General features: G+C 55.4%; 1 protein-coding gene across 2 annotated transcripts in view; it reads left to right on the top strand.

Moving 5' to 3' along the window:
• Nucleotides 1-21,298, top strand: part of SYNPO (synaptopodin) — a 63,515-nt gene extending 42,217 nt beyond the window's left edge. Inside the window, exons 4-6 of one of the 2 annotated variants that reach the window (XR_012160196.1) lie at nt 5,467-7,532; nt 15,141-17,548; nt 19,514-21,298. Coding sequence is in view for 1 of the 2 variants with exons in the window: in XM_073355325.1 (XP_073211426.1) it covers nt 5,467-7,532; nt 15,141-16,163 (3,089 nt within the window). In the remaining variant the exon portion in view is untranslated. Of the gene's footprint in view, nt 1-5,466; nt 7,533-15,140 lie in introns of both variants that reach the window. The other variant, XM_073355325.1, reaches the window with a different exon arrangement.
• Nucleotides 21,299-22,734: the final 1,436 nt, after the last annotated feature.

Here is a 22,734-nt window from a genome sequence, read left to right as displayed (position 1 = left end):
GGACTGGAATAGCAGGTAGTGTGGTACTGTTGGTAGGACTGCCATGTGTTGGCAGAGCTGGGGTGGGATGGGCTCAGGGCTAGCAGGAGAGGCAGGTGGTCAGGACTGAGGTGCACTGGCAGAGGGACCGACCAAGAAGAGGTGAACAGGTGCAAAAGGCACTGACAAAGCCAACAGCCATTGAACGTGCAACGTCACTCCAGCCGCTCTTGCCCTTGTGCTGCCCTGGGCTGGGTCCCCAGCTCCGCCATTTGCTCCCTGGGTGCGTCCGGGAGATCCATGAAGTCAAGGGAGAGAGAAAGAGAGTCTCCTTGTGTTCTCAGTAGTGTTGCCCCATGCCAGGTCCCAGAGCCTGTCGGGAATTCCCTTCCCGTCCCCTCAGCTGGCGCTTGGTGGTCACCCCATGGTTGCAAGGGAGCTAATAAAAGGGTGACAATTGGCAGGGACCAAGCCTCAGTCTGCAGGACTTCCCTCCCTCTGGGGTGTTACAGCAATGATCTGTAATTTCCCAGAGAATACAGGAATGGCCAGATCCATGGTGTGACGACCTCCAGCAGTGGGCGGTGATGGGAGGAAGGCAATTGTTAGGGTCGGGAAGATTCCTGCACCCTGCAGGCGATCGGCTTCTTACCCACGGAAACAGGAGACGTGCTTGCCCTGCTCACCCTGGCGTGCAGTCTGATCGAGTCTCCTCTGCTTCAGCCTGCCCCACCCAAATAGACCCATTCCTGCCACTTCTCCTTCAGCATCCCTTGCCGGGCAAAGAGGGAGTGGTGTCTTTTCTGGGACCAGCACCCCCCCTGCTGCTGAATTTCTCAGATTGATGTGGGTAGGGAGGCAGGGTGGAACCTGTGACCGTTCCCTGTGCTGGAAGCCTCGGATACCAAGCAAAAAAACCCAACCCCAGCAGTTGGGACGGCCCATCCCTTAGTCGTCTGGATTGGAGTTTGTGGCTGCTGGTGCCCCTTCAGCTGGCTACCCTGTCTGATGGGGAGAGAGAGCGGGAGCAGAACCAGCACAGGGGAGCGGAGCCCAGCTGTCAGCCGGCATTAGCTACATGTTTCATCTAGACAGACACTGCCTCTCAGACTCCCACTGACCCTGGTTTCCAGGCAGGGGGTGGTTATCAGGCAAGCTGATATCGGAGATGGGTTCTCAGCTCCTCCTCCTCCTGCTGCTGCCTGGGAGATGCCTCCTTCAGGGAGATAGGAGATTCAAGGTTCACCAGGCCAGGCCCACAGGGGGTAACGGGGTGCCATGGCACGCCCGAGCAAGGCAGGAACTTGTGCCCGCATGCGTGTAAGCGACGGTCACGTTGGGGCAGGCACCATTCCCTCACATGACTGAGATGGACCCAAACCAGCCCCAAGATCAAACGCCCTCAAGCTTCGGAGAAGGGCAGCTCTTGCTCTGAACTTCATGGGCCCATCTGTCTTTTTCAAACACCAGGGTGGTGGTAGATGCCTTCGGAAGCAGCCACATCCCTTCCTGGCCCTCCTCTCTATTCCTCCTTCCACCCCACCTTCCCTCCATCAGTCTCTTTTTTCCTCCCTCTTTCATTCTCCCTCTGTTTACATTCCGCTGTGTCTCCTCTTGCCATCCTCCGGCCCACTCTGGGATCCCGCTGCTGCCCCGTCACCTCGGATTCCCCCCATGTAAGGAAGGGAAGAGGTGGGAGCTCCGAAAGCAGCCTGTAATGAGAGGAGCCAGTGACTATGCTACACAAAGGTTGACTCAGCTTCTTTTCTGAGGCTCAGGGATCCATGCTGGGATGGGAACAGTACAAGTTGCCGCCATGGTCGTGTGATTGTGGACAGTTGCAGCGGCTTCTAGCACGGTTTCCCTCACAAGGATGGTAGTCGGTAGCATATTTTGTCTGAAGAAATTCCCTCTCCATGGGAACTGTGCTGGGACTTTGCTAGCAATAGCTGGGTATAGCCCTAATTGCGGCTAGCATGATTTTGATCCCCGCGTGGGATGGGGACTCTGAGTTGGGAATAGTCTTTGCCCAGACAGAGGCTCTGCAGCATCGACCCTGCTATCCAGATTAGGAATGTCGTCCATTTGGCTGTAAACTTTTTATGACTGCACTTTGTTTCTGATATTTCCTCTAATCAGCTGGGTTAAATCATGGGAGATTCAGAACACTGCTTCCTAGGAAATTGCTCACCCAGAGAAAATGCATTCCATGTCATTCCACATCCTTTTGGACTTGGCTAACAGCTTTTGTTCTGACCCATATCCAGCCTTTTGTCCAACAGTTGAAGAGCCCAGAGGCCCATGAATGGATTTTCGGTGGGTTAAGAGTCACGCAATTGGCATGTTTTCAGCACTTCCATGGAGCTAAGTGGGTGCTATTCTAGGAAGCCTGTGGCTTAATTAGATTGAGCCACTGCTTCAGGCTGCATCTGACAGGCCAAAACATATACAGCTTTCCCAGCAGACGCTGCCCTCTTGTGTTGCTTCAAAACCCAACAAAACATTGCAGTGACAGGGCTCATCAGCCACCCAAGGGGTTACCCACGGGTGCTGCTGTGACATTTCCAGCTAAAGCAGGGTTTATTTTCCTAACTTGATGTCGGCTGCGTGCATTGTGGTCAGCCAACGCTTGGACAGTCTAAAGAGCGAGGGGAGTCTGTGAGATAGTTCAGAGCCAGCCAAGTTCCTGCTCTGAGCATGTTTGTGCAGGGTGGTTGAAACCAAATGAACTGCAACCTGAAACCTTTTGAAGTCTTTCAATAAATTCCTTTCCAATACAGTCACTGCAACCATAAAGCAAAGCTCGACACACACACTAGAAAGAAGACAGGGACGCAATCACCCAGTGGTTGTCTTTGTTGTTTGTTTTTCAAAGTCACTGTTATGTTGCAAGGAGTGAAGGAATCAGGGGCTTTTCTGTCTTCCCAAAAGCAATGCATGGTCTTAGAAGGCAGCGAGGTGTAGAAGGCAGCGAGGTGCTCTCCCAAGCAGGTTCACATGAACAACAGCTCACTTCTTTCTGCAGACAGGCATGGAAAGTGATGGGAGTTGCCAGACTGCTGCAGCCAGGGGTAGACTTCCCATAACGCGATCAGAAGGCTTCTGTTCCAATTCCTGTCTGCTTGTTTTGATTACATTAAAGCCACCCACTATGGACGTCTGGTATAGATCTAGTTCCCTGACTGCCCGCTCCACGGCAATGTATAACCAATGCAGTTACCCCCCACTGCCCCCTATCACTCGGGTGCTAGCCCCCAGCGATGCATTGCCCGGGGTCGAGAGCAGGGATGGGTGAAATGGTGCCCTGTGCCTGAACTGAAGTTTCCCAGGGTTGGCAGAACTTCGGAGAATCTTTTATAAACTGATTCCCCACCCAACTCAGGCGCTTCCTGCTTTTAGCTGGGGCCAGAAGTGGAATTGTTGTAACAACACAAGACAATTCTTGCAGGATCCCGTGGAGCCAGGGAGTGCTGGAAAGCATCCAAGAAATACTGCCCGGGTTAAACTGTCAGTCCCGTCTCTAAGCCAATAGGATGCCGAGAAGCATCCAGGCTTTTTGTGCTGCCCTGGACCAAACCTCTGGAGCTTCTCCTGCATGTTAATCTCTGGGGACGGAGGCTCGCGTTGATTTCTCATCTCTAGTGTATGGGTAGTGCCAACCACCAGGTACAGGCTGCCTCCAGTTGCAGTGTTGAGGCAAAGGCCTAGTTTAAGCGAGCGGAGGCTGTGATACTGGGGAACACGCTCACGCAGAGCAAGAAACGACTCCCCATTTGAAAGGGCTGCACAACGATGAAGTATGGCTGTTGCCGGGTGAACCTCTCAGGGCTGCAGACAGCAGGGTGCCATCTTGGGAATCTCTCCACTCAGTGGGAGTTGAGGGTGCTCAGCACCTCTGGCTGTTGCTCTTCTCCTTGCCAGACAAGGCCCCTAGGGTGTGTCTACACTGCAATAGACCCCCGCGGCTGGCCTGTGCCAGCTGACTCGGGCTTGCGGGGCTCAGGCTAAGGAGCTGCTTAATTGTGGTGTAAAGGGTTAGGCTGCAGCCCGAGCTCTGGGACCCTCCCACCTTGCAGGGTGCTAGAACCTGGACCCCAGCGAATGGAGGTCTATGACTGAGTTGTAGCAGTAGACTGGACTTGATGACCCAGGAGCTACCTGTGTTCTTAAGACATTCCAGGGCTTGTTCCTTTCTCTGAGTGTATCCCTCTGTGTGAAAGGAACAGCCCTATAGACCCTCCTGATGCTGGAGCAGCCACCTGCCTCTTGGTTCAGATCCTGGAAGATGCTGTGTAGCCCAGACCAGTGGTGATGTGGGGGCTGCCATTGGGAAATCTCCTGTCCCTGCCACTTCCCATGCGGTGGAGAAGACAAACTGTACAGGCCCCGTCCCCACGTTCTGTCTCCCCTCTGAGCCTGCTGCACTGGGCTGTTGGCTACTGGTATTCATCTGTATCCCTGAACGTTACTGCAAATCAGCATAATTGCACAGCACAGCCTTGCCTTGCAACGATGGCTCCAACCTGCATTCTGTTCAAAATCCCGTTTCTCACCAGTGTTCTGAAACCTTGTCTTTGAGGGGGTTGCAGGGCAGGGGATGGAACGGGAGGCATCACGCCAGTAGGTTCCATTATACTCAGTGGCTCACAGGCTGGCAGGGGCTGGATGCACCTCACCCCACTGGGGTGCACCCCCTGTTCTGCAGCTACCGTGCTAGCAAATGTAGGAGCATCATGGACAGGATCTAGATGGAGCCCTATCCCATGCTCCCCAGCTGGAAATACCGTCATTGCAACATAGGGCTAGGGAGATGGGGAGAGAAGGAGGATCTCTGATGCTCCACAATAGAGGCTCAATATCCCCCTCCCCCACCACACACAAGAGATACTTCTTGAGTTGCAGTGCGAGGGATTTAATTTTCCGTGCTATAATGGAAAGTCTTGCAACACCCCCCATTCAGTCCTCACGGCTATCCAAGGATGCAGTCTGCAGCTGTCAGTCACCCAAGGGGCCACCTAGATCTCCCTTTTTTTGAAGACTAATTCTCCTAAATTCCATCATCTTCCAGGATCTGCACCACAGCCCTTTGTTTATTGTCCCTGCAGAGCAATCCCCATTATACTCCACACGTACCTACAGGGGAGCATGTTTGGTCAACATCCCCCTGCCACCCTCTTGTTCCTAAACTACAAGGCAGGGGGGATTTTGTCACTGATTTGCTCAAAGCATCTTGCTTTGATGTGTGTTGAGTTCTTGCCGGCTTTAGTGTTTTGTTGGCTTCTGTACTGGGCTTTAGCTCACTCAGTTTTAGAGACTCACAGCAGTAGGGAAAGCGATTCAAATGCAAGATTCGTCCTGTCCAACGTGAGCAGAGAGGAGGTGTGTGTGTGTATAAGTAAATAAGCAGAGATAAATGGAGTTTTGCATTCTTCAGGCTCCTTGGTCCCTCCTTGTTCATACTATCCTCTCTTTGTTTTCTCCTTCCAGATCTCTCCAGGAGTGCCAGTCTCTCAGAGAAGGAGCTGAAAGAGGCTAAAGCCAGGAGCCAGAAAATCGCAGCCCAACTAACGAACCCACCCAGCTCAAACTCCAAAGGTGTGCTGCTCTTCAACAGGCGCAAGCAGAGAGTGAATGCGTTCACTTTGGCAAGCACCAGAAAAAGTGGGGAGGAAGCAGCCACAAGAGGCAGCCCAAGAGCTCTTCAGTGCAGCCTCCCAAACCAGGGAAAATTGCTGCATTTGAGACAGACTTTAGAAGGCAGCAAAGAACTGAAAGAATTACTCTGCGTGGAAGCCCCTGGACTGCAGATCCTTAAAGGCAACATGGAAGAATATGAGGAAAACACCTGCCTAGAGAAAACACAGTCCCCGCCAAAGAATGAAGTCAAAAGTGAGGAGATCCTTCCCCAAACAATCCCAGTGCCGTCCCTCAAGGAGTCTCCTAGTGGAGACATACAGCAGGTCCCTCTAACTATCTACTTAAAGGAGAACATAAAGGTGGCATCAACCAACGGAGTGCAAGAACCTAGCGCCAATGAGCATGAACATGACAGCGAGAACAACGCACCAGTTCTCATCCAGGAGCAGACGGCCCCAGTTATCGACAAGGAGCAGAATGGAGAAGTTATCAACAAAGAGCAGAATGTGCCCATGACTGACAAAGAGACGGCTGTTCCAGTTACCAGCAAAGAGACGGCTGTTCCGGTTGCCAGCAAAGAGACGGCTGTTCCGGTTACCGGCAAAGAGTGGAATGGGGGGCCCAATAAACAATATTATGAAGTTCACCTCACTTTGGCTAAACCAATGCCAGTGAAGAACAGAACAGCAAGACCGTTTGGGACTCAATCATCAGCTACAACAAGCCAACCAACGGAGAAAAGCCCTGGGGTAGAACTTCCTCCGCCCCCCACCTATGCAGAGACCTTGTTCAGTCCACCTCCAGTAACTAGGGTTAGGTCACCTCCTGCGTATTCAGCCTTGTATCCTAGTGCAGAACAGAAGCCTCTCATTCTGCAAGGGCCTCACCATAGCGAAAGCAGATCTACACCCTTGCATAAAACAGGAATATTAGAGGAGTCCGTAACCCGGAGAACAACTAAAAAATCCATGTTCACCTTTGTTGAAAAGCCAAAGGTGGCTCCTAACCCAGATCTTTTGAACTTAGTGCAGAATGCAGATGTAAGGAAGAAGCAGAAGGAGCAAGGAGAACCAGTCCCAGAGGAAGAACCATTTGCTCTTGGGGCAGAAGCTTCCAACTTTCTGCATCAGAATGCACTGAAAGGTGGGCTTCACCAGGATTCTTCAGACAATGCCCCAGAGTGGTCTTCATGCCTGAAGTCCCCAAGCATACAGCCTAAGCCTCAAATGAAACCCAATCAAAACCTAACCGAAGCGAAAGGAAAAGGAGCTGAACTGTTTGCCAGAAGGCAGTCAAGGATGGAGAAGTATGTCATTGAGTCCCCAGCACACCCTGGCTTGGCCAGGTCACCTTCGCCCACCATGTCTCTGCCTCCATCCTGGAAGTATGCTTCCAATATTCATGTAACACCCATGGTCTTCAAACACCCACCCAAGAGTCCAGCCAGGTCATCAAAAACTCCCCCAGCATCTTTGTACAACAGCAACGTTGCGGAGAGTGAGATTTCCCAACAGGAGCTGGAAATCTCAAAGCAGCAGCCATACCAGCTCCAATCATCTTTGTTCATCCTATCCCCAGCTAAAGAACCGGTGAGGTCTTTGCCAAGAGGGGCACCACCGCCACAAGCCGTGTTTCCCAACTCTAATTCTTACACGAGACATACCTCGTGCCCAACGTCTCCCTTGACACCTTCCCCTGTTTTTCATTCTCCTGCTCTGTCAAGTTCAAGCAGGCCAACATATGGTCCTCTTTCTCCAGCCTCTGGGACTGTGCTTATTGCCCAAGACATCAGAACAAGTGCCCCACCAGAAGCTCCCTTTGCATCCCCTTCCAGAGTTTTGTCACCAAGAGCCAAAGGAGTCTTCCAAGCTCCGAGACCTTCTTATTCCACCAGGAATGCAGGGATTGAACCCCAGGTGTGGAAACCTTCTTTTTACTTCAAGTAATGGGGTTAGAATGCGTGTTTTTGGGGTTCCTCAACTGGCCACAATCATATCTAACTGGTGATTGATGTGCAGAAAACCAAACAAACCCAAACTAACCAACCAATAGCTTGGAGGTTTTGAATGCAAAGAACGTGCCCTTCTGTAGCCAGCCCTCCTCTGCCAGCTGTTGGCTCATTATGGTCCTGAGGATGTTGAACTGAGCAAGAGGAGCAGAGTCTGGGCTGTATCTGATGCAGGGCCAGGCCAGGGGAGGAGGAGTGCCGTGTAGCCTAAAGCCTACAGAGAGAGCTAGATGCTTGTTGAGCCAGCCCAGCCCAGTCCATGTAATGAGAGCTGGACAGTTTTGCAGACTGGATTCTGGAGGGAGAGAGAAGCAGCAGATGCATCCTCTGAGTTTAATAAGAACCCCAGTGTGCAGACCCTAGAAGATCATTACTAGAAGCTTCACTGAAACAGCAGGAACTCTGGTGCCTTTTCTTTTCCCTTGTCTGGCAACGTTATGGAGCATCAACCCTCTGGCTCAGCCTTCTTCTCGCCTTCTGAATTTCCACCTCCGCTTTGCAAAGCCTTCTGCGTGTCCTCTCTGCAACTTCGCAGGCCATTCAGCTGCAGCCTCTCCTCTCCACTGACTCTGTCATGTGCACCTTACCAAAGGGCTTCCCAGAGGGGGGCGGTGGCATTTCCATTTCTGTCTCCTTTCTTCTCCTGCTCCTGATGTTTCTCCTGTTTTCTTCTGTTCTTTGCCTTAGTTTAACAGCATCACTCGAGGTCCCCCCCAGAGCACAGGGAGCACCACTGCAGCACTGAGATGACAGGAGAACCTTGCTAGTCTCCGCCTGTCCTTTAGTCCCCTTCCCAGCAAAGAATTAGCATCAGATCTATTCGGTGTACGAGAAAGGGGGCACTTCGTACTCCCTTGGGACTCTGTAGGGTCAATGGTATTAGCCTCTGCAACAGGGGCAGAGGAGGGGGGGGCATTGGTCCTGGAGCCACTCTGCACTAGCCCGCTGGGGTGTGTACGGGAGGGCACAGTGCTTTCTTGTTAAAGATGGCACAGCAGCTGTGAGAGGCCCGCCACAGGGACAGCTTAGGGCCACAGGATGGGTTTTTCCGTGCTATTAAAGGTTTAGGCCAGATGGTCATCTCGGGTGTCAGGGGAAGTCAACGGAGTTCCTCTGGATGTACTGGGAGCAGAACCTAGCCGCTGCAGGACCCACACTTGTGCACTAGCAAGTATTATCACACTCCTCAAATCAACAAACCAAGTGCATTTGGGGCTATGTTATTCCTCTGTTCCGGAATACGTTGTGCGTTCACACACCAAGTCTCGTATTCATCCACAGCGGGTCTCCCAGGCATCAGTGCAGCTTAACGAGATTCCAGGAACAAGGTTCAAAAGGGTGTCACTGGGTTTCCTCAGCTGGCCAAGAGCATGATTAACTAGGGCTCGAAACCTGACATAGCAATGTATTTGTTTAAGCCAAAATGTTCCAACCAAAGGTGGATTTAGGTGCCTACAGGTGGGCACCTAAATCCATATTGAGGCATCTAAATCAAGGCATCTAAATCTAAATCTGATTTGCAGAGGTGCTTAGCCCTCACAGGCCCCACTGCAGTCAATGGGAGATGTAAGGGCTGAGTAGAAGTGGTCAGAAAATGGAAGGGGGATTTGGGTAAATTTTCAGGGAAAGCTGGAAAAAAGTTTTCCTCTACATTTTCCATGGAAAGAAAACACTGATGGGGAAGAATTTCACTGAGTCAAAACCCCAGTTTTCCACTGAAAACCAGTTTGACCAGCTAATTTTTGACCAGCCCTAGCTCTGCAAATCAGGTCTCTTTTATTCCTTATATTTAGTTGACTAAATATCAGGTTTAATGTAGGGATTCAGGTTTGCAAATGTCCGAAGCACTCTCCACTCACATTGGAATGTAATGCTCTGCAGTTTGCAGGATATTGCTTCATATACTAGAATGCAAGAGAAAAAGCCCTTTCACGGACACCTAGTCGTGCAAGGGGTTTATTCACACACACAGGAGAGGCTGCTACAGGGGAAAGCAGACAACCTGCAAAATAACCATCAGGGATAAGAAAACTGACAGCTATGTAGAACGGTGGCAAGAATTGTTCTGTTAAAAAGCAGTTGGAGGAAAGGTCTCCAGTTAAACCGACAGCTTTAGCACTTTATAGTGTGTCTCTGGGCATGCACCGTAATTTACAGCCAGGTTCCGTTAGGTGATTTGCTAGTAAAATAAACATGCAAAATTCCCACAGCTGGGACACTATTTATGCTACAATCTAACCTGCCTTGTCTCTCTGTGATCCCACTAGCCTGGCTGACACCTTGTTTTGCCAGGCCAGGGTGGAAAGAGTGAAAAGCTCGAGTCAGCATTCCCAAGCAGGGACGCTGGTGAACCAATTCCTGACAGGGAATCAACATCAGGAGCAGACAGGGTAATGAAACGTTACCATACAGGGCAAAATGATGATGTGTTATTTACAGTCCTTGGGAATTGCCAGTACCGCTTACTGTACCTGCTACCTGCCATTTCACTGGTGAGGGCCATGTAGAGGCAAAGGCCAGAAGCGACAAGGCAAAGGCTAGACAATGGAAACAGATTTACATATAAGGCAAGTGCCCATGGAGTAGCAGGGTGTTGGCAGGTCAGGTACTTACGGGATGGAACAATAGGATGGTTACCATATGGCAGGAGGGCATTTACAGGGTACAATAGCTGGGTATTTACCAGGTGTTGTGGAAGAGCGGGACAATGACAGGGTTAATCTCATGGGCTAGCCAGGTGTTTACGGGCTGTTGTGGAAGAGCTGGGTTTTTCCAGGGGAAGAGGCTCATCCTGCAGTCTTTACTCAGGTCAAACCCCCATTGGCTGCGCAGGGCGTTTGAGCCAGGTAGAGATGGTCAAACGATACTCGTCAAATAATGTAGTCAATGAGTTTCATGAAATCTTTGACTGTGGGGTGGAGAATGTTATTCACTCTTCTCCCCGCTCTAGGTCTGAGCGATGGCTGCAGGGCCTGGGCCCTTGGCCCATCCTTTAGGGAGGGGTTTACTGCCGTGCAGTGACAGGATAGCTACGGTACAGTGCATGGCAGCTCCCTGGCTAGATTGTTCCAGGGAGACACAAGCTGGGGGAGGCACAGGGGGCCACAGGATGTGGGTAACCTCCACTGTCATCACTGGAGCTGCTCTGAGCCAGCAGTTGGAGAGGTTGCTCCCAGGCTGATTTCCAGGCTCACTAGCCAGAACCGTGATCCAAGGAAGCCCAGACACGCTTGCCAGCTAGACGAGGCCTTTAGCTGCTGCAGCACCTGGACAAACCTCATTTCCTCGTTAGATCATGGGTTTGGGCAGTGTCAGATTGGTGGGCTCTTCCCGGGGAAGGGATGGGCCAGTGACTCACAGCACATCCTGGAACAAATGCAGCTGAAGGAGCGTGCCAGAGAAAGGAACTGGGCAGAGAGGAAGCTGTCACCAGTTCGGTGCCTTCCCTGCACTTTTGAACATGTGTTTTGGAAACTTAGCCTACGATCCCAGCTGCTGAATTAACCCAGGGCAGGACGCTAGTAAAGATTTTGTAGCTCACTTGGTCTCTCCACTTTTTCCATGTTAACAAGGTTACTTTCGACTGTGCTTCTAATTCCTCTGCGTCCATTTTCTTTACTGGCTCTGACTACAGCACAGACCTCTCGTCTGTTTCTGCTCTTTCCTCTTGGATCTCAACACACTGAGTAGCAAAACTAACAGGCCTGTCTTGTAGCTTCAGGGTTATTATTTATGATTTGTTTGGTGGGAGTGTCTAGAAACTCCAGCCCTGAGCCAGGACCCTATTGTGCCTGGTGCTGTACAGATAATGAATCAAAAGATTGTCCCTGCCCCAAGGAGCTTCTCTGTTCCAACGCCCTCCTCCTCCATCACCACCCCCCTGGAGGCAGCAGGTGTGGTGGGGAGGGGCCTCTTGTGCTCTGCCATCCTTGGGTATTGGCTTTGGTGGTACTCTATGTATGGAGAAGCACATTAGGTCATTTAAAGGAGTAATTTAGGGCAACCCTGTTGTCATAGGCCCAGAGAGATGTGACAGGCAATCAACCATCCCGTCATGCATTTTGGGCAAAAGTTGGCCTGGTGATGCCCTCGCCCAACCGCATGCCTAGTGACTAAGTACATTCGGCTTCCCCGTGCCGTTTCGCTCTGTACACATAGAGCCAGATCCTCCGCTGGTGTCAATCAGCAAAGCTCCCCGAAGTCAACCGAGTTGTGTCAATTTACTCCAGCCGCAGAGTTGTCCCGTTGGGTGTAAAACATTGGGAGCGCCTTTGGAATCAGAAGTGCTGTGTAAACGCGGGTTAGGATGTGAAGTCAGTGGGGTGGCACAGGGCAGGGTCTCTGTCTCCGAAAAGCCACCCCAGCACTCCTACGCTATACACCACTCTGGTACTTGGTTGATTTGCTGTCGTGATGTTTCCCCGACTTAGTTTGAAATTTGATCTTCCTGACTATTTGAGTGCTCCTGAAGAGGAAAGCGAAGTCAGGGAGGAGTGACAGGACCCAAGGTGAATCTGTGCCACCCTGCTTCTGGCTGGAACGCTACCTAAAAGTTGCCAGTTCCTGCCGCAGTTCTGTAGGCATGCGTGAGCTAGCTTGGAGTGAGCTAGCTTGCTCACAGTAGCTGTGAAGCTGCAGCAGCATGGGCTAGCTGTCTGAGTGCCATCCGACCTGGGATCCTGAGTATGTACTCGGGTGGCCAGCCCATGCTGATCCATGGTAATGCATCTTCCCGGCTATTTTAGCAAGCGAGCTTGACGAAAGCTGACTTGGGTCTGTCTACATTTGCTGAAATCTCACCTCCTTGTGCCCACACACAGACAGGCACATGTGTGCACACACAGGGGCATATACAGACACACATCCACACCCACGACTATATGGACATTAGTCACTGGTAGGGCTAGAGTTGCCCCTTGGAGTGGCCCGAGGACACTGCCCACCGTCAGCTGCAGGGGAGATTGCTCAGCACAATTCCAAGTCTCAACTGAACGTGCCCACTGCAAATCCAGGCCTGGATGCCCCTGCAGAGGCAGGGCACGCCCCAGCATGCTCCTCTTGGCTGGCAAGGCCAGACCAGGGCGGGGGAATTGGGTTTTGGAGGAGGGAGGATTTTTATTGTGTGACTCGATGAAACTTTTCAGTCTGTCCTCGTTCTCTTTCACACCAGCCCAGCGTGGCAGCCCCGGCTGCACCCATGTGCCATGAGCTCTTCTCCCTGCTAGATAGCTGGAGAGTCTAGTCAGAAAGCAGCTGACAAATGCTGTCTGGGTTGTGGCTGAGCTGGGTCCCATCGGGCCTGGTAGGCATTTCAGCCCCATGCCCTGGTGCCCTCTGCAGCTCCTGGGCTGGGAGACAGGACCTCCAGAAAGCTGAAGTATTGCCTTTAAAGGGAATTGAACCACTCTCCGCAGGAGTGTCCAACCCAGAGCCGTTTTAGGGTCAGAGACAGAGCTTGGGCTGGAGGCTGCGTATCCTTGGCACAGCCGAGGTTACGTGTTGCCAAGGCTCAGGAACAAGTGGTAGCAGCAGAAGGTAGCAGGAAGGGCCCCAGGTGGTTGTCGGGACCAGCAGTGAGATAGACCCAAGCATTCCCGCATGGTCCAGGCCAACATTAAACCATCCCTAGGTGTTTGAGCCCAGCGCCCTGGGGCCGAGTCTCTGCTGTAATGATGCAGCAGGCCTACAGATGGCGTGCTGGGGGTGCTGGACCTCCCGTGTGCAGCGCGCGGGCTAGGAACAGAATTGGAGCACGTCCCGTGACAAGGGCACAGGGATTAGGAGGCATGAGCATGAGCTGGGCTGAGAGCGAGCCGGGGCGCGTGGATCCAGCACTGCAGAAGGAACGGGAAGGGGGGCACAGAGGGGACCTAAACCAAGGACCATTGACATCAATGGAAGGGCTCCACTGGGCTTTTGATGAGGCCGAGGGCCCCAGAGCTGAGCTCTGTCCCGGTGCCCACGAGCTCACTGGGAGCAGGAGCAGGGTCAACCCATGGGAAAGCCCTGGCCCTGGCTTCTTGTCTCCTCCTGCTTGACTGGACCAAGGAAGCATTGTCCCAGCTGCACCCGGTGCTCCAGGCCCCAGCCCTGCCTCACTGTCGCTTTCCTTGGGCACCTATGCCCTGCTCAGACCTGTCCTGCTAGGCTCCTGTCTCTGGCTTTCCCTCCCTTTGGCCAGCCTGTGGGACAGGGCTCTCACCCGCTTGTCAAAGAGGCCTCTGTGCTTCTGAGCAGCATGGAGGGAGGAGCGAGCAGAATAAGAACAACCTAATGATGGGCTGTCCTGTTTGCCCCCCCCCCGTCCTCTGCATCCCCCCTCCGTTAGCTTGGCTGGATGCCATCTCTCCAGCCATTGAAGCAGGGCAGCATTTGCTCCATTCCCTGCTGCCAAGAGGGGGCTACCCCGGGTGGCCAGCCCTCCCCACGCACTGAGGACGCTGAGAGCATGATTGGGCGTCATGCCTCTGGGGACAGCCTGGCACGTGCCAAGCCAGCGCTCCTCCTGAGAACGGGTCCAGGAGGGGGAGCTACGCAGGGCCCCAGGAGACAGCAGCAATGCAGCACGACGGTGGTTAATGGGCACCCGGCTACAAAGGGGCAAGGGAGGCGATACGTACTGAACACGACCCAAGGGAGGCCCTGGTGCTGCAGCCCTCGCTCAGGCTGGGAGCGCCGACTCGGGGGCGTAGTCCCAAGGCGGTCAGAGCAAGCGCTACCCAGCGTGAGTAAGGGGCACAGCGTCAGAGCCCAAGTCCCCGCCGGGCAGATGAGGGCATCAGAAGAAAGCAGGATGTTCTTGGCTAAAAATGCCTGGATGTGTGGTTTGCTTCTCCCGATCTCCGGGATGGAATAAATGGGCCCACGGTGCTAACAAAACCCAGTCACCGCCCAGCTGCCACCTGCCCGCGGCACAGCCTTCCTCCGACGCTGAGCACATGGCATGCTCCAAGGAGGCGGCGTTGAAGCCGCGGCTGGGGAAGAGCCACGGCAGAGCTGGTCTCGTCTCTGCTAGCAGGGGTCAGGTGGGTGAGGTTAGCATTGTCGGCACACAGCCTGCCTGGCTGGGAGGTGCTGATTGGCCAGGTGTGTGGCCTCACTCTGGGAAGTCCCGCCTTTTGAAGGCAGGGCTTCCTGGCATGCCATCACATTTAGCAACCTGCCCCTGCCATTGGCTGAGAGGGATGGGCGGGGTGGGGCAGGGTTAAGGGGGAAGGAGACGGAGGAAGGGTTTGCCCTTCTGTGCTATCTGAGGAGCTCAAAGCCCTTGCCAGCTATTAACAGGTCGGCCCCAGAGCTGCCAGTGCGATGGGTGTTATTATCCACTCTACCAGCGGCGAAGCTGAGGCCCCGGGAGGTCACAAGCCTTGGCTGTGGTCACGCAGCAAGTCAGTGGTGGGGCCAGAAGCCCCGACTCCCAGTCCAATGCTCTGGTCTCCAGGATCCCTCACTGGCTCTTTGCCCTGGCCTCCCTTGTCAGCCTGACACTCAGCTGTGCTCTGTGTTCCCCCTACAGGAAAGAAGAGTGTCCCTGCCTGCCTCCCTGACCTGGACCCCGCGGCTGGTGCCCCACCCGAGCCCCTTCAAGGGGTGGGCGAGCCCAACGCCGGAGCCTGAGGAAAGGCCTGCGGAGGCCCTGCGAGCAGCCAGTGTGAGGAGCCCCCCTCCTCCCATGTCGCCATCGTGGAGCGAGAGGTCCCTCTCCCCACTGCGGCAGGAGGCAGAGCCCAAGGCCAGCCGGCAGATGCAGGCCCGGCTCGCCAGGAACATCATCAATGCTGCCAGGAGGAAGAGCTCCTCCCCCAAAGCCCTGGGGACTGAGGGCATCAGGCCATTCACGCCGCCCGCCGGCACTGGGGCACCACCTGCCAGCGCATCCCCATGCAGCAGCCCAAGAGCCCTGAACAACCACTCCCCGAGTCCACGGTCTCCGAGAGCCACCAGGGTGGATGGGCACAGACATACCAACACTGGGACCCCACAATTCAACACCTCGTCCTGCATCAGCCCAAGGACCCTGGGCAGCCACTCCCCGACCTACAACAGCCCACTGCAGTCGCCACGCACAGCCAGGGCGGATTGGCACAGGTCCTTCACATTACCTGCAAACACCGGGGCACTAGCGCTCAATGCAGCAGCTGGCAGCAGCCCTGGAACCACAGGCAGCCACTCTCCAACCTACAGGAACCCAGTGCCATCTCCGAAAGCCACCTGGACAGATGGCCACAGGATTCTCGTGCCACCCGCCGGCGCTGGGGTGCTACCAGCCAACGCATCTTCTTGTACCAGTCCCAGGAGCCTGGGTTCCTACTCGCCGACTTTCATTCGCCCAGTGCAGTCGCCCCCTGCGGGAGCGAGGTCCCCCGTGAAGCTTTACACCTCCAGGTCCCCCACGGACTCGGATGTGTCCATCGACTCAGAAGACTCTGGGGTCAAGTCTCCTGGGATCCGCAGCTTTAATATCTGCCCCCGGGGCTGGAATGGGAGCGTGCGGCTGAAACAGGGCCGCCTGCCCTCGGAAGCGCCCTGCACCTCCTAGGCCAGGAGGAGACAAGTGAAGTGAGCAAGAATGCGTCTGGAGCCCGTTGAATTGATGCATAGACTCACCAGCACCCAGTCCTGCGGGCCAAGCCACACAGCAGGGGGGAGGATGCTGGGGGCTGTGGGGACAGATGATAACAAGTCCCTCTCTCTCCCCACCTCCGCGGCACCTCTCCCCAAACCTGCTGCAGGATTAGAACGGGGCAGGAGCTTGGTCAACAGGCAGCGCACCAGAGAGCAGGGACCTTGCAGATGGCAGTCTGGCCTGCGACAGCCAGCCGCGGGATGGTACCCGCTAACTTTGCCGGATCCAGACTCCCCCAGCTCCTGCCCCAAGCCAACACCACTGCTGATCCCATAACTCCATCTCTGCATGTGTTCTGCTTTCCCAGACTGTGCTCTCCCGGCTGGACTGGAGCCAGCAATGACATCTAGGGAGCCTGGCGTTGCTTTTGTTCTTCCCGGGACGAAGGGGACACAGACGGCGGACAGGCAGCCCCGAGACTGTCCATCCGGCCGCGTAATCCCCAGCAGAGAGACAGCGAGTGGCCAGAGGGGACTTGGGAGGCCGCCAGCCGTGGGCTTTCCAGCTTGCTGCCTCTGAATCCCATTGTTTCCTTTGTGTGCTCTGCAGAGGCCATGGATCAGGCCTGCTTCCAGCTGCCTGAGGGGAAGAGCAGGGCTGCCAGAGCCCAGGAGAGATTGGAGCTGCCTCGGGGGAGTGAACAGCAAAATCCTGGCTCCCACCCCGTGGCCACAGGGCTCCGCTGGCAGGGCGGCTCCCTGCGCTCGAGGGAGGCGTGGCGAGTCTAGGAGCTCAAGTCCCGGAGGGGAGCCGGAGTTCCCCTGGCAGGGGGGCAGGTTGTGCCTTAGGTTGATCCACAGCGCCCAGGCAGGGCGTGATGGAGTCGGTGTTCCCCGCCCCGCCGCGGGACTGTGACCAAAGCCTACGCCCCAAACCAACATCCCACGACCGTGCTCCACGCACCCCTGCCAAGCTGGCTGCAGCTAAAGCCGGCTCCTGGAGAACAGATGCCGGGGAGGCCTGTCCAAGGGGCCTTGGTGGAGCCACCAGAGATTTAGAGCCATGCAGCATGTGCAGCCGCCCTCTCTGGCTGTTGTGGCCTCCTGGACCCTGCCTGGGGGTCTGAGCCCTGAACAACCCCGAGACCCAAGCAGCGGAAGCAGGGGGGGAGATTGGAGGTGGGCTCCCTCTTAGCAAGTGGCCTGCGGCAGAATGGATGGAGCCAATGGGTCCCAGGCCCTGTCTCGGCCCTGGAAGGACTCCCCCTGACCTGCAGCGCTCCGGCTGGGTGTGAGGAGGCGCTGAAAGGAGCCCACTGGAGCGGTGCTGAGGGACTTGGGGAGGAGGCCCCTGGGAAGGTACAAGGCCCTGTCCGGGTCGGCTCTAGGTGAAGGCACAGAGAGGCACGCGTGCCGTCCTGTCACTGGGCCAGGCCTGGCACTGCCATCCACCTGGCCATGGGGCTCTGGAGTTGTCGGCGGCACGTCTGGCCCAGGGGCTGTTTGCGGGGAGTCACCGGGTGAATCATCAGCCTCGTTAGCTGATAGACAGTCTCCGAGAGAGGCTGCTGCAAACTAGAGGGGAGACTGGGGGCATCTGAATTTGGCCTAGGCTATAGACTGCTCTGCTGACCCTGCTGCACAACGGTATTTCACTGCGGCAGGTTCCCAGAGCAGCCAGAGCTTCTCCACTGAGCTTCGGCAGCATCATGGTCCCCGGCCACGCACAGAGTGTTGGGGAAAGAAAACCAACGTCCTAGCCCATTTGCTTTTTCCCTGGCCAGCCCAGCCCCTCCTGCCCGTCCCAGGCTGGTCCCCCCACTCTCTCTTTTGTATGCTTGGCAGCGTGGCATGCAGCCTATGATCTGGCGGGGGGCACAGAGCAGTGTCAGGTGTTACCCTCTGTGCCCCTGATAAGCTGGCCATCCTGTCTTTTTATTACCCTAACCTTTCAAGGCAGGAGTGTGCCCGGCTTTAACGCCAGGTGAGCCCAGGGAGGGCGACCCGTCCCCGTCTGCACTCAGTGGGACACAGCGCTCTCGCGTTCTCCCCATTCCCAGCCCCTGGGCTTTCTAGCCCCTGGTGCTGATCACAGGTCCTGCGGGGTGGGTTTGTGGGGAGCCGCTGGGGCTGCACAGTTGCCTGGCTCATGCTCCTGGCGCACTGATGTTGCTGAACTCTGCACGCCAAGGGGTGAGGCGCCGCTAGGTGCCACGCCACCATACCAGGGCCAAGGGCAAGGGCAGTTGGGGCACCCGGAGATGGGGTGCAGGCAGGAGAGGGCCGCGCTCAGGCCTGTCCCAGACAGGTGGATTTGCATCCTTTCACCCCAGCCAGAGCAAAAACTCCGCAACTCTCACCGGGCCCCTGTTCTGCAGGGAGCAAGTGGAGGAAAGGTTTGCCTCTGCGAACCCAGGTGTCCGAGCTGCGCCCAGCTCGCCCGGGGAGTTACCGTATCCGTGCACAGATCTCCGCCCTCCCGTCCTGCCCCGCAGCCGCTTGGCCTCCCAAAGCCCCCCGGGTGCATTTCTGCTGCTCTGGTTTCACGAAAGGAATGGCATGGGAGCGGGGGGATCACATGCTCAGGGCCAGCTTCTGCTGGGCGCATGGAAACAAATGAAGCCAAGAGAGAGCGACAGCCAGGGAGTGCCTGGCACCCGCCAGGGAGCGCCTGGCACCCCCCAGGGAACAGCCCCGGGCTTGGCCCGTGTTTTCCCAGGAGGAGGCGACAGTCCACAAAGTGGAGCCCTCTAGGGGTTAGCTGGGGCAACTGCAGAAGCCCTTTGAACCAGTCGGAATTTTTAACGTGAAATTTTTTTCAAGAAAAAATGTCCCCCCCTCACTCCCCCAGGGCAATCTCTGGGGCACGGGTTTGTTTCTTTGGAAACGTCCCATTTAATGTTTCAGAAAAGACCCTGAAAATGAGGCTTTTTTTTACTTTTTCATCCCTAAACAAGCCAAAACAAGGTTTCACAAAAGTTGATGTTCATGGCAACTCCTGTCCATTTCTCCCCAGCTCCCCTCCGCCCTCTAGCACCCCCATAGGGCTGCAGGAATGTGGGTGCACACATCAAAGGGGCGGCTCGCAGGAAGTGGGACGAGGGGGCAGCCAGAGCTCTGCTCTAGCCCAGACGCCCTGCTCCAAGGTGTGCAAGGAAGTGGGGCAGGTTGCGGAGAGGGGCTGGGAGGGAGAGAGCACCGTCTCAGATACACATGACTTTGGTCATCAGCTAAAGTGCCCAGGACATTACCAGCCAACTCATCCCTGTGGGGCTGGGTGTCTCCAAGGATTGGTAATGACATGACGAGTTTTTTTGCTTCCAGGTTACTGCTGTGAGGGGACACCCAGGCCAGGAGAGACCAAAAGTCTTTCTCACTGGGGAGCGGTTTACTGGCTCATATAAAAAGAATGTGGGGTCCCAGTGCAACGTCTCATGGACAGCGGTTCACGCCACAGGGCTGCTATTGGTGCCATTTGGTGACTGTCCCCTGAAGGTCCTGGTTAGAGACACAATGTGTGGGGGAAGCTAATGTCGCTGCTGACCCATGCTGAAACCTGGGGCTACAGAGAGCATTTCAGTCTGCAGAGGTGAGAGGCAAAAATCTGACACCAGCAGCAAAGGAAGGAGAGCAAAACCAAACCCCAGCCTGGCTATAAATCACATGTACTATTACCAGGTTTGCTAGGACGAGGTAGAAAGAGCCTCTGGGTGGGGCCCTGTGATGTCTGCACACCCTGTGGCTGATGGCTCCTTAGCGCCAATGAAGTGGACCCCGCTCTGATCACACAGAGACGATCACACGGCCAAGGCAAGAACAGCTCGCGCATGACACGCCCCACGGCCCATTTGGCTTGTGCTGTCCAAAGCCAAGGCAAGCACAGCTCGCCGTGGCTGGGAGTGAGGGGGCCTGGGCTGGGTCGTTGCTGCAGGGAGGATGTGTGTGGCGAGACGGAGGACAGGTAGGTGTTCAGAGCATGTGTCGGCAAGTGCTGAGAAGGGGTGATGCTCCGTCGGGCTGAGCGGCGCACTGGGGCATGGAGCGGTGTGGCTTGGAAAGCTCTTCAGAAAGAGCCCCGGGACAATGAGGAGAGGGCTCGCGGGAGAAGTGGCACTGCAGAGGTTATTGTAAGTGAAGGGAGGTGTGAAATGGGGGTTGTTTTAGCCTGGCCGCTTGGGACAGCACGAGCCAAATGGGCCATGGGGCGTGTCATGGCAAGAGCTGGTTAAATGCTAGTTGCTGAAGGTTAGATAAATACTAACTGATTATTGATGAGCGCTGGGCAGTGCGGAATGACGTTGCTGGGCACCCCCCTCTCCGACACGCCAGGCCCCCCAGTACACGTGCAGCCCGGCATTAGTGCAGGGACACAACTAGCTCACTAACCAGAGATGAAATGTCCTCCAGGGTTGGAGCACTGTAGGCTCTTGCATGTTCTCCGCTGGGGAGCAGATCCCAGCCCTGCTCTAAGGGCTTATCCAAAGATATCCAGTGACTTGAACGGGCTTTAGAGCAGGGCCCCTAGTAACTAGCTTTTTCCATCTCTGACTGCCGTGCTCCTCCCTGGGATGCTCATCCAGACCCACTCTGCACATTGGGCTTCCCTTTCACACTGGCTAGCCCCAGTGCCCCGTGGGCGAGGGCCCTTTAAACTGGGTTATTCAGAGGGGGCTGGGCAGGGAGCAGTCCCACCAGAGGGGGGGGAGCAGGGTAGGGGGCTGGAATGGCTCCATTCAGAGCGTGCCACTTCTCCAGCAGGGGAAGGGGCCCATGGATTGTGGATCCCTTGGGAGGAACCAGTGGACCGTCCCAAAGCCTCATCACCATGGTGCTGCGTGACCCCACTGAGCAGGCGTCCGAGTGCCGCAGGGGCTGGCCTGCCTGGGTCCATTACTCACCACACAGCAAAGCGAACCCGCTCAGGCAGGGCACACCAGCCCCGTGTGACCAGCGGCTCTGGCCTGCTGGGCCGTCGCGTGCCCAGGTGCACGTGTGCCGCACAGAGCCCGCAGCGGGCGCTCCTGGCCATTGCTTCGCCAGCTGCTCTTTGACGCGCATTTTGCCACATCACTGTATACCACGCTCGAAAATAAAGCCGGCATTATCCCACCCAGTCTGGCCTGCCTGTGTCCTTTCGAACCCAAACCACCCAGCCAGGCGTGACCCCCCTCCCCCTCCCAGCCCCCTCAGTGCCCTAGGCATGCTGGGCGTCCAAGCTGGCCTAATTGCAGCATCTTCCTACTTGGGGTAAAATTAAAGGTAGCTAAGAACGCCTTTGGGCTTCGTGCATTTCGCTTATGGCAGGGGCAGTCTGGGGTTCTCTAGCGCTCCCAAATGGCTCACACCAGGGGGGTTCGTAGGCTTCTGGCCTTTCCAACACTAGACCTGCAGTGATAAGGAACGGCCACCAGGTGGCAGCAAAGCTGAATGAGCATCCCCCATTGTGTGGGTCCCCCTGGCTTCCCCCTCCCAATTCAGCTGGGTTTTGTCTGCCGCTCCCTGCTTGAATGGTCAATGTCAGAGCCCCACATAGGCGGGATGGGCAGCTACAGGAATCTCGTCTACACTAGGGAAATAACGCCCCCCCCCGTCACTAGCTGCTGGGGTGAGTGCCGCCGGGGAGCCCTAGAGTACATAGGCCACCAGGTCAATTGAGCCAGTGGTGGATTTGAACCCATATCAACAGCTGGAGAAAAGCTTTGCCCAATGTCCCTAGCAGCGGAAGACTGTAGCCGAGCTGGCTGGAATGCACAGAGCCTCCGGCCGGGCTGGGTAGGGCCCATCAGGGCTCAGCCATGACGCGGCTCAGAGCTGGCTGGCGTAAGACTCTCAACCTGTAATGGCAGCATGTATGTTTGCAGTGTGGGGGGGCTTTCCTGTGCTCTCCTCCTACAAATTGGACTGCGAAAGCTCCTCAAGAGGGGCTCGTGAGCTGAAGAAACAGCCTCCCCCGCCCCTTGGCATTATTACACAGATGTGAGTCTAAATAAGAGCCCAAAGCGGACAATGGGAGGCTTCAGGTAGCTCCATCCCTGCACCTTGCTGTGCGGTGCTATCCCACAGCCCGGACGTGCATGGGAGCCACTCTTCCTGACCCCAGCTGGTGAACAGCTTAGGCCTGACCTGTGAAGTTTGCATCCTCTTGTAATTTGATTCTCGTTGCTGACCCTGCAGATACTATTCTTACTCCTCTAAATTGCTACCACGCTTGTGAACGGTACTGTTTAATCACCAGAATATCCTGTAGCAATGAATTCTGCAGATTTTATTTTGCCCTTCATTTGAATTTTAGAGTAGAATCATAGACTATCAGGGTTGGACGGGACCTCAGGAGGTCATCTAGTCCAAACCCCTGCTCAAAGCAGGACCAACACCAACTAAATCATCCCAGCCAGGGCTTCGTCAAGCCAGGCCTTAAAAACCTCTACGGAAGAAGATTCCACCACCTCCCTAGTTAACGCATTCCAGTGCTTCACCACCCTCCTAGTGAAAAAGTTTTTCCTAATATCCAACTTAAACGTCCCCCACTGCAACTTGAGACCATT

This window comes from Lepidochelys kempii, chromosome 8 (assembly GCF_965140265.1).
Source record: "Lepidochelys kempii isolate rLepKem1 chromosome 8, rLepKem1.hap2, whole genome shotgun sequence".
Lineage (NCBI taxonomy): Eukaryota > Metazoa > Chordata > Testudines > Cheloniidae > Lepidochelys > Lepidochelys kempii.
This window is presented reverse-complemented; position numbering and strand designations above follow the sequence as displayed.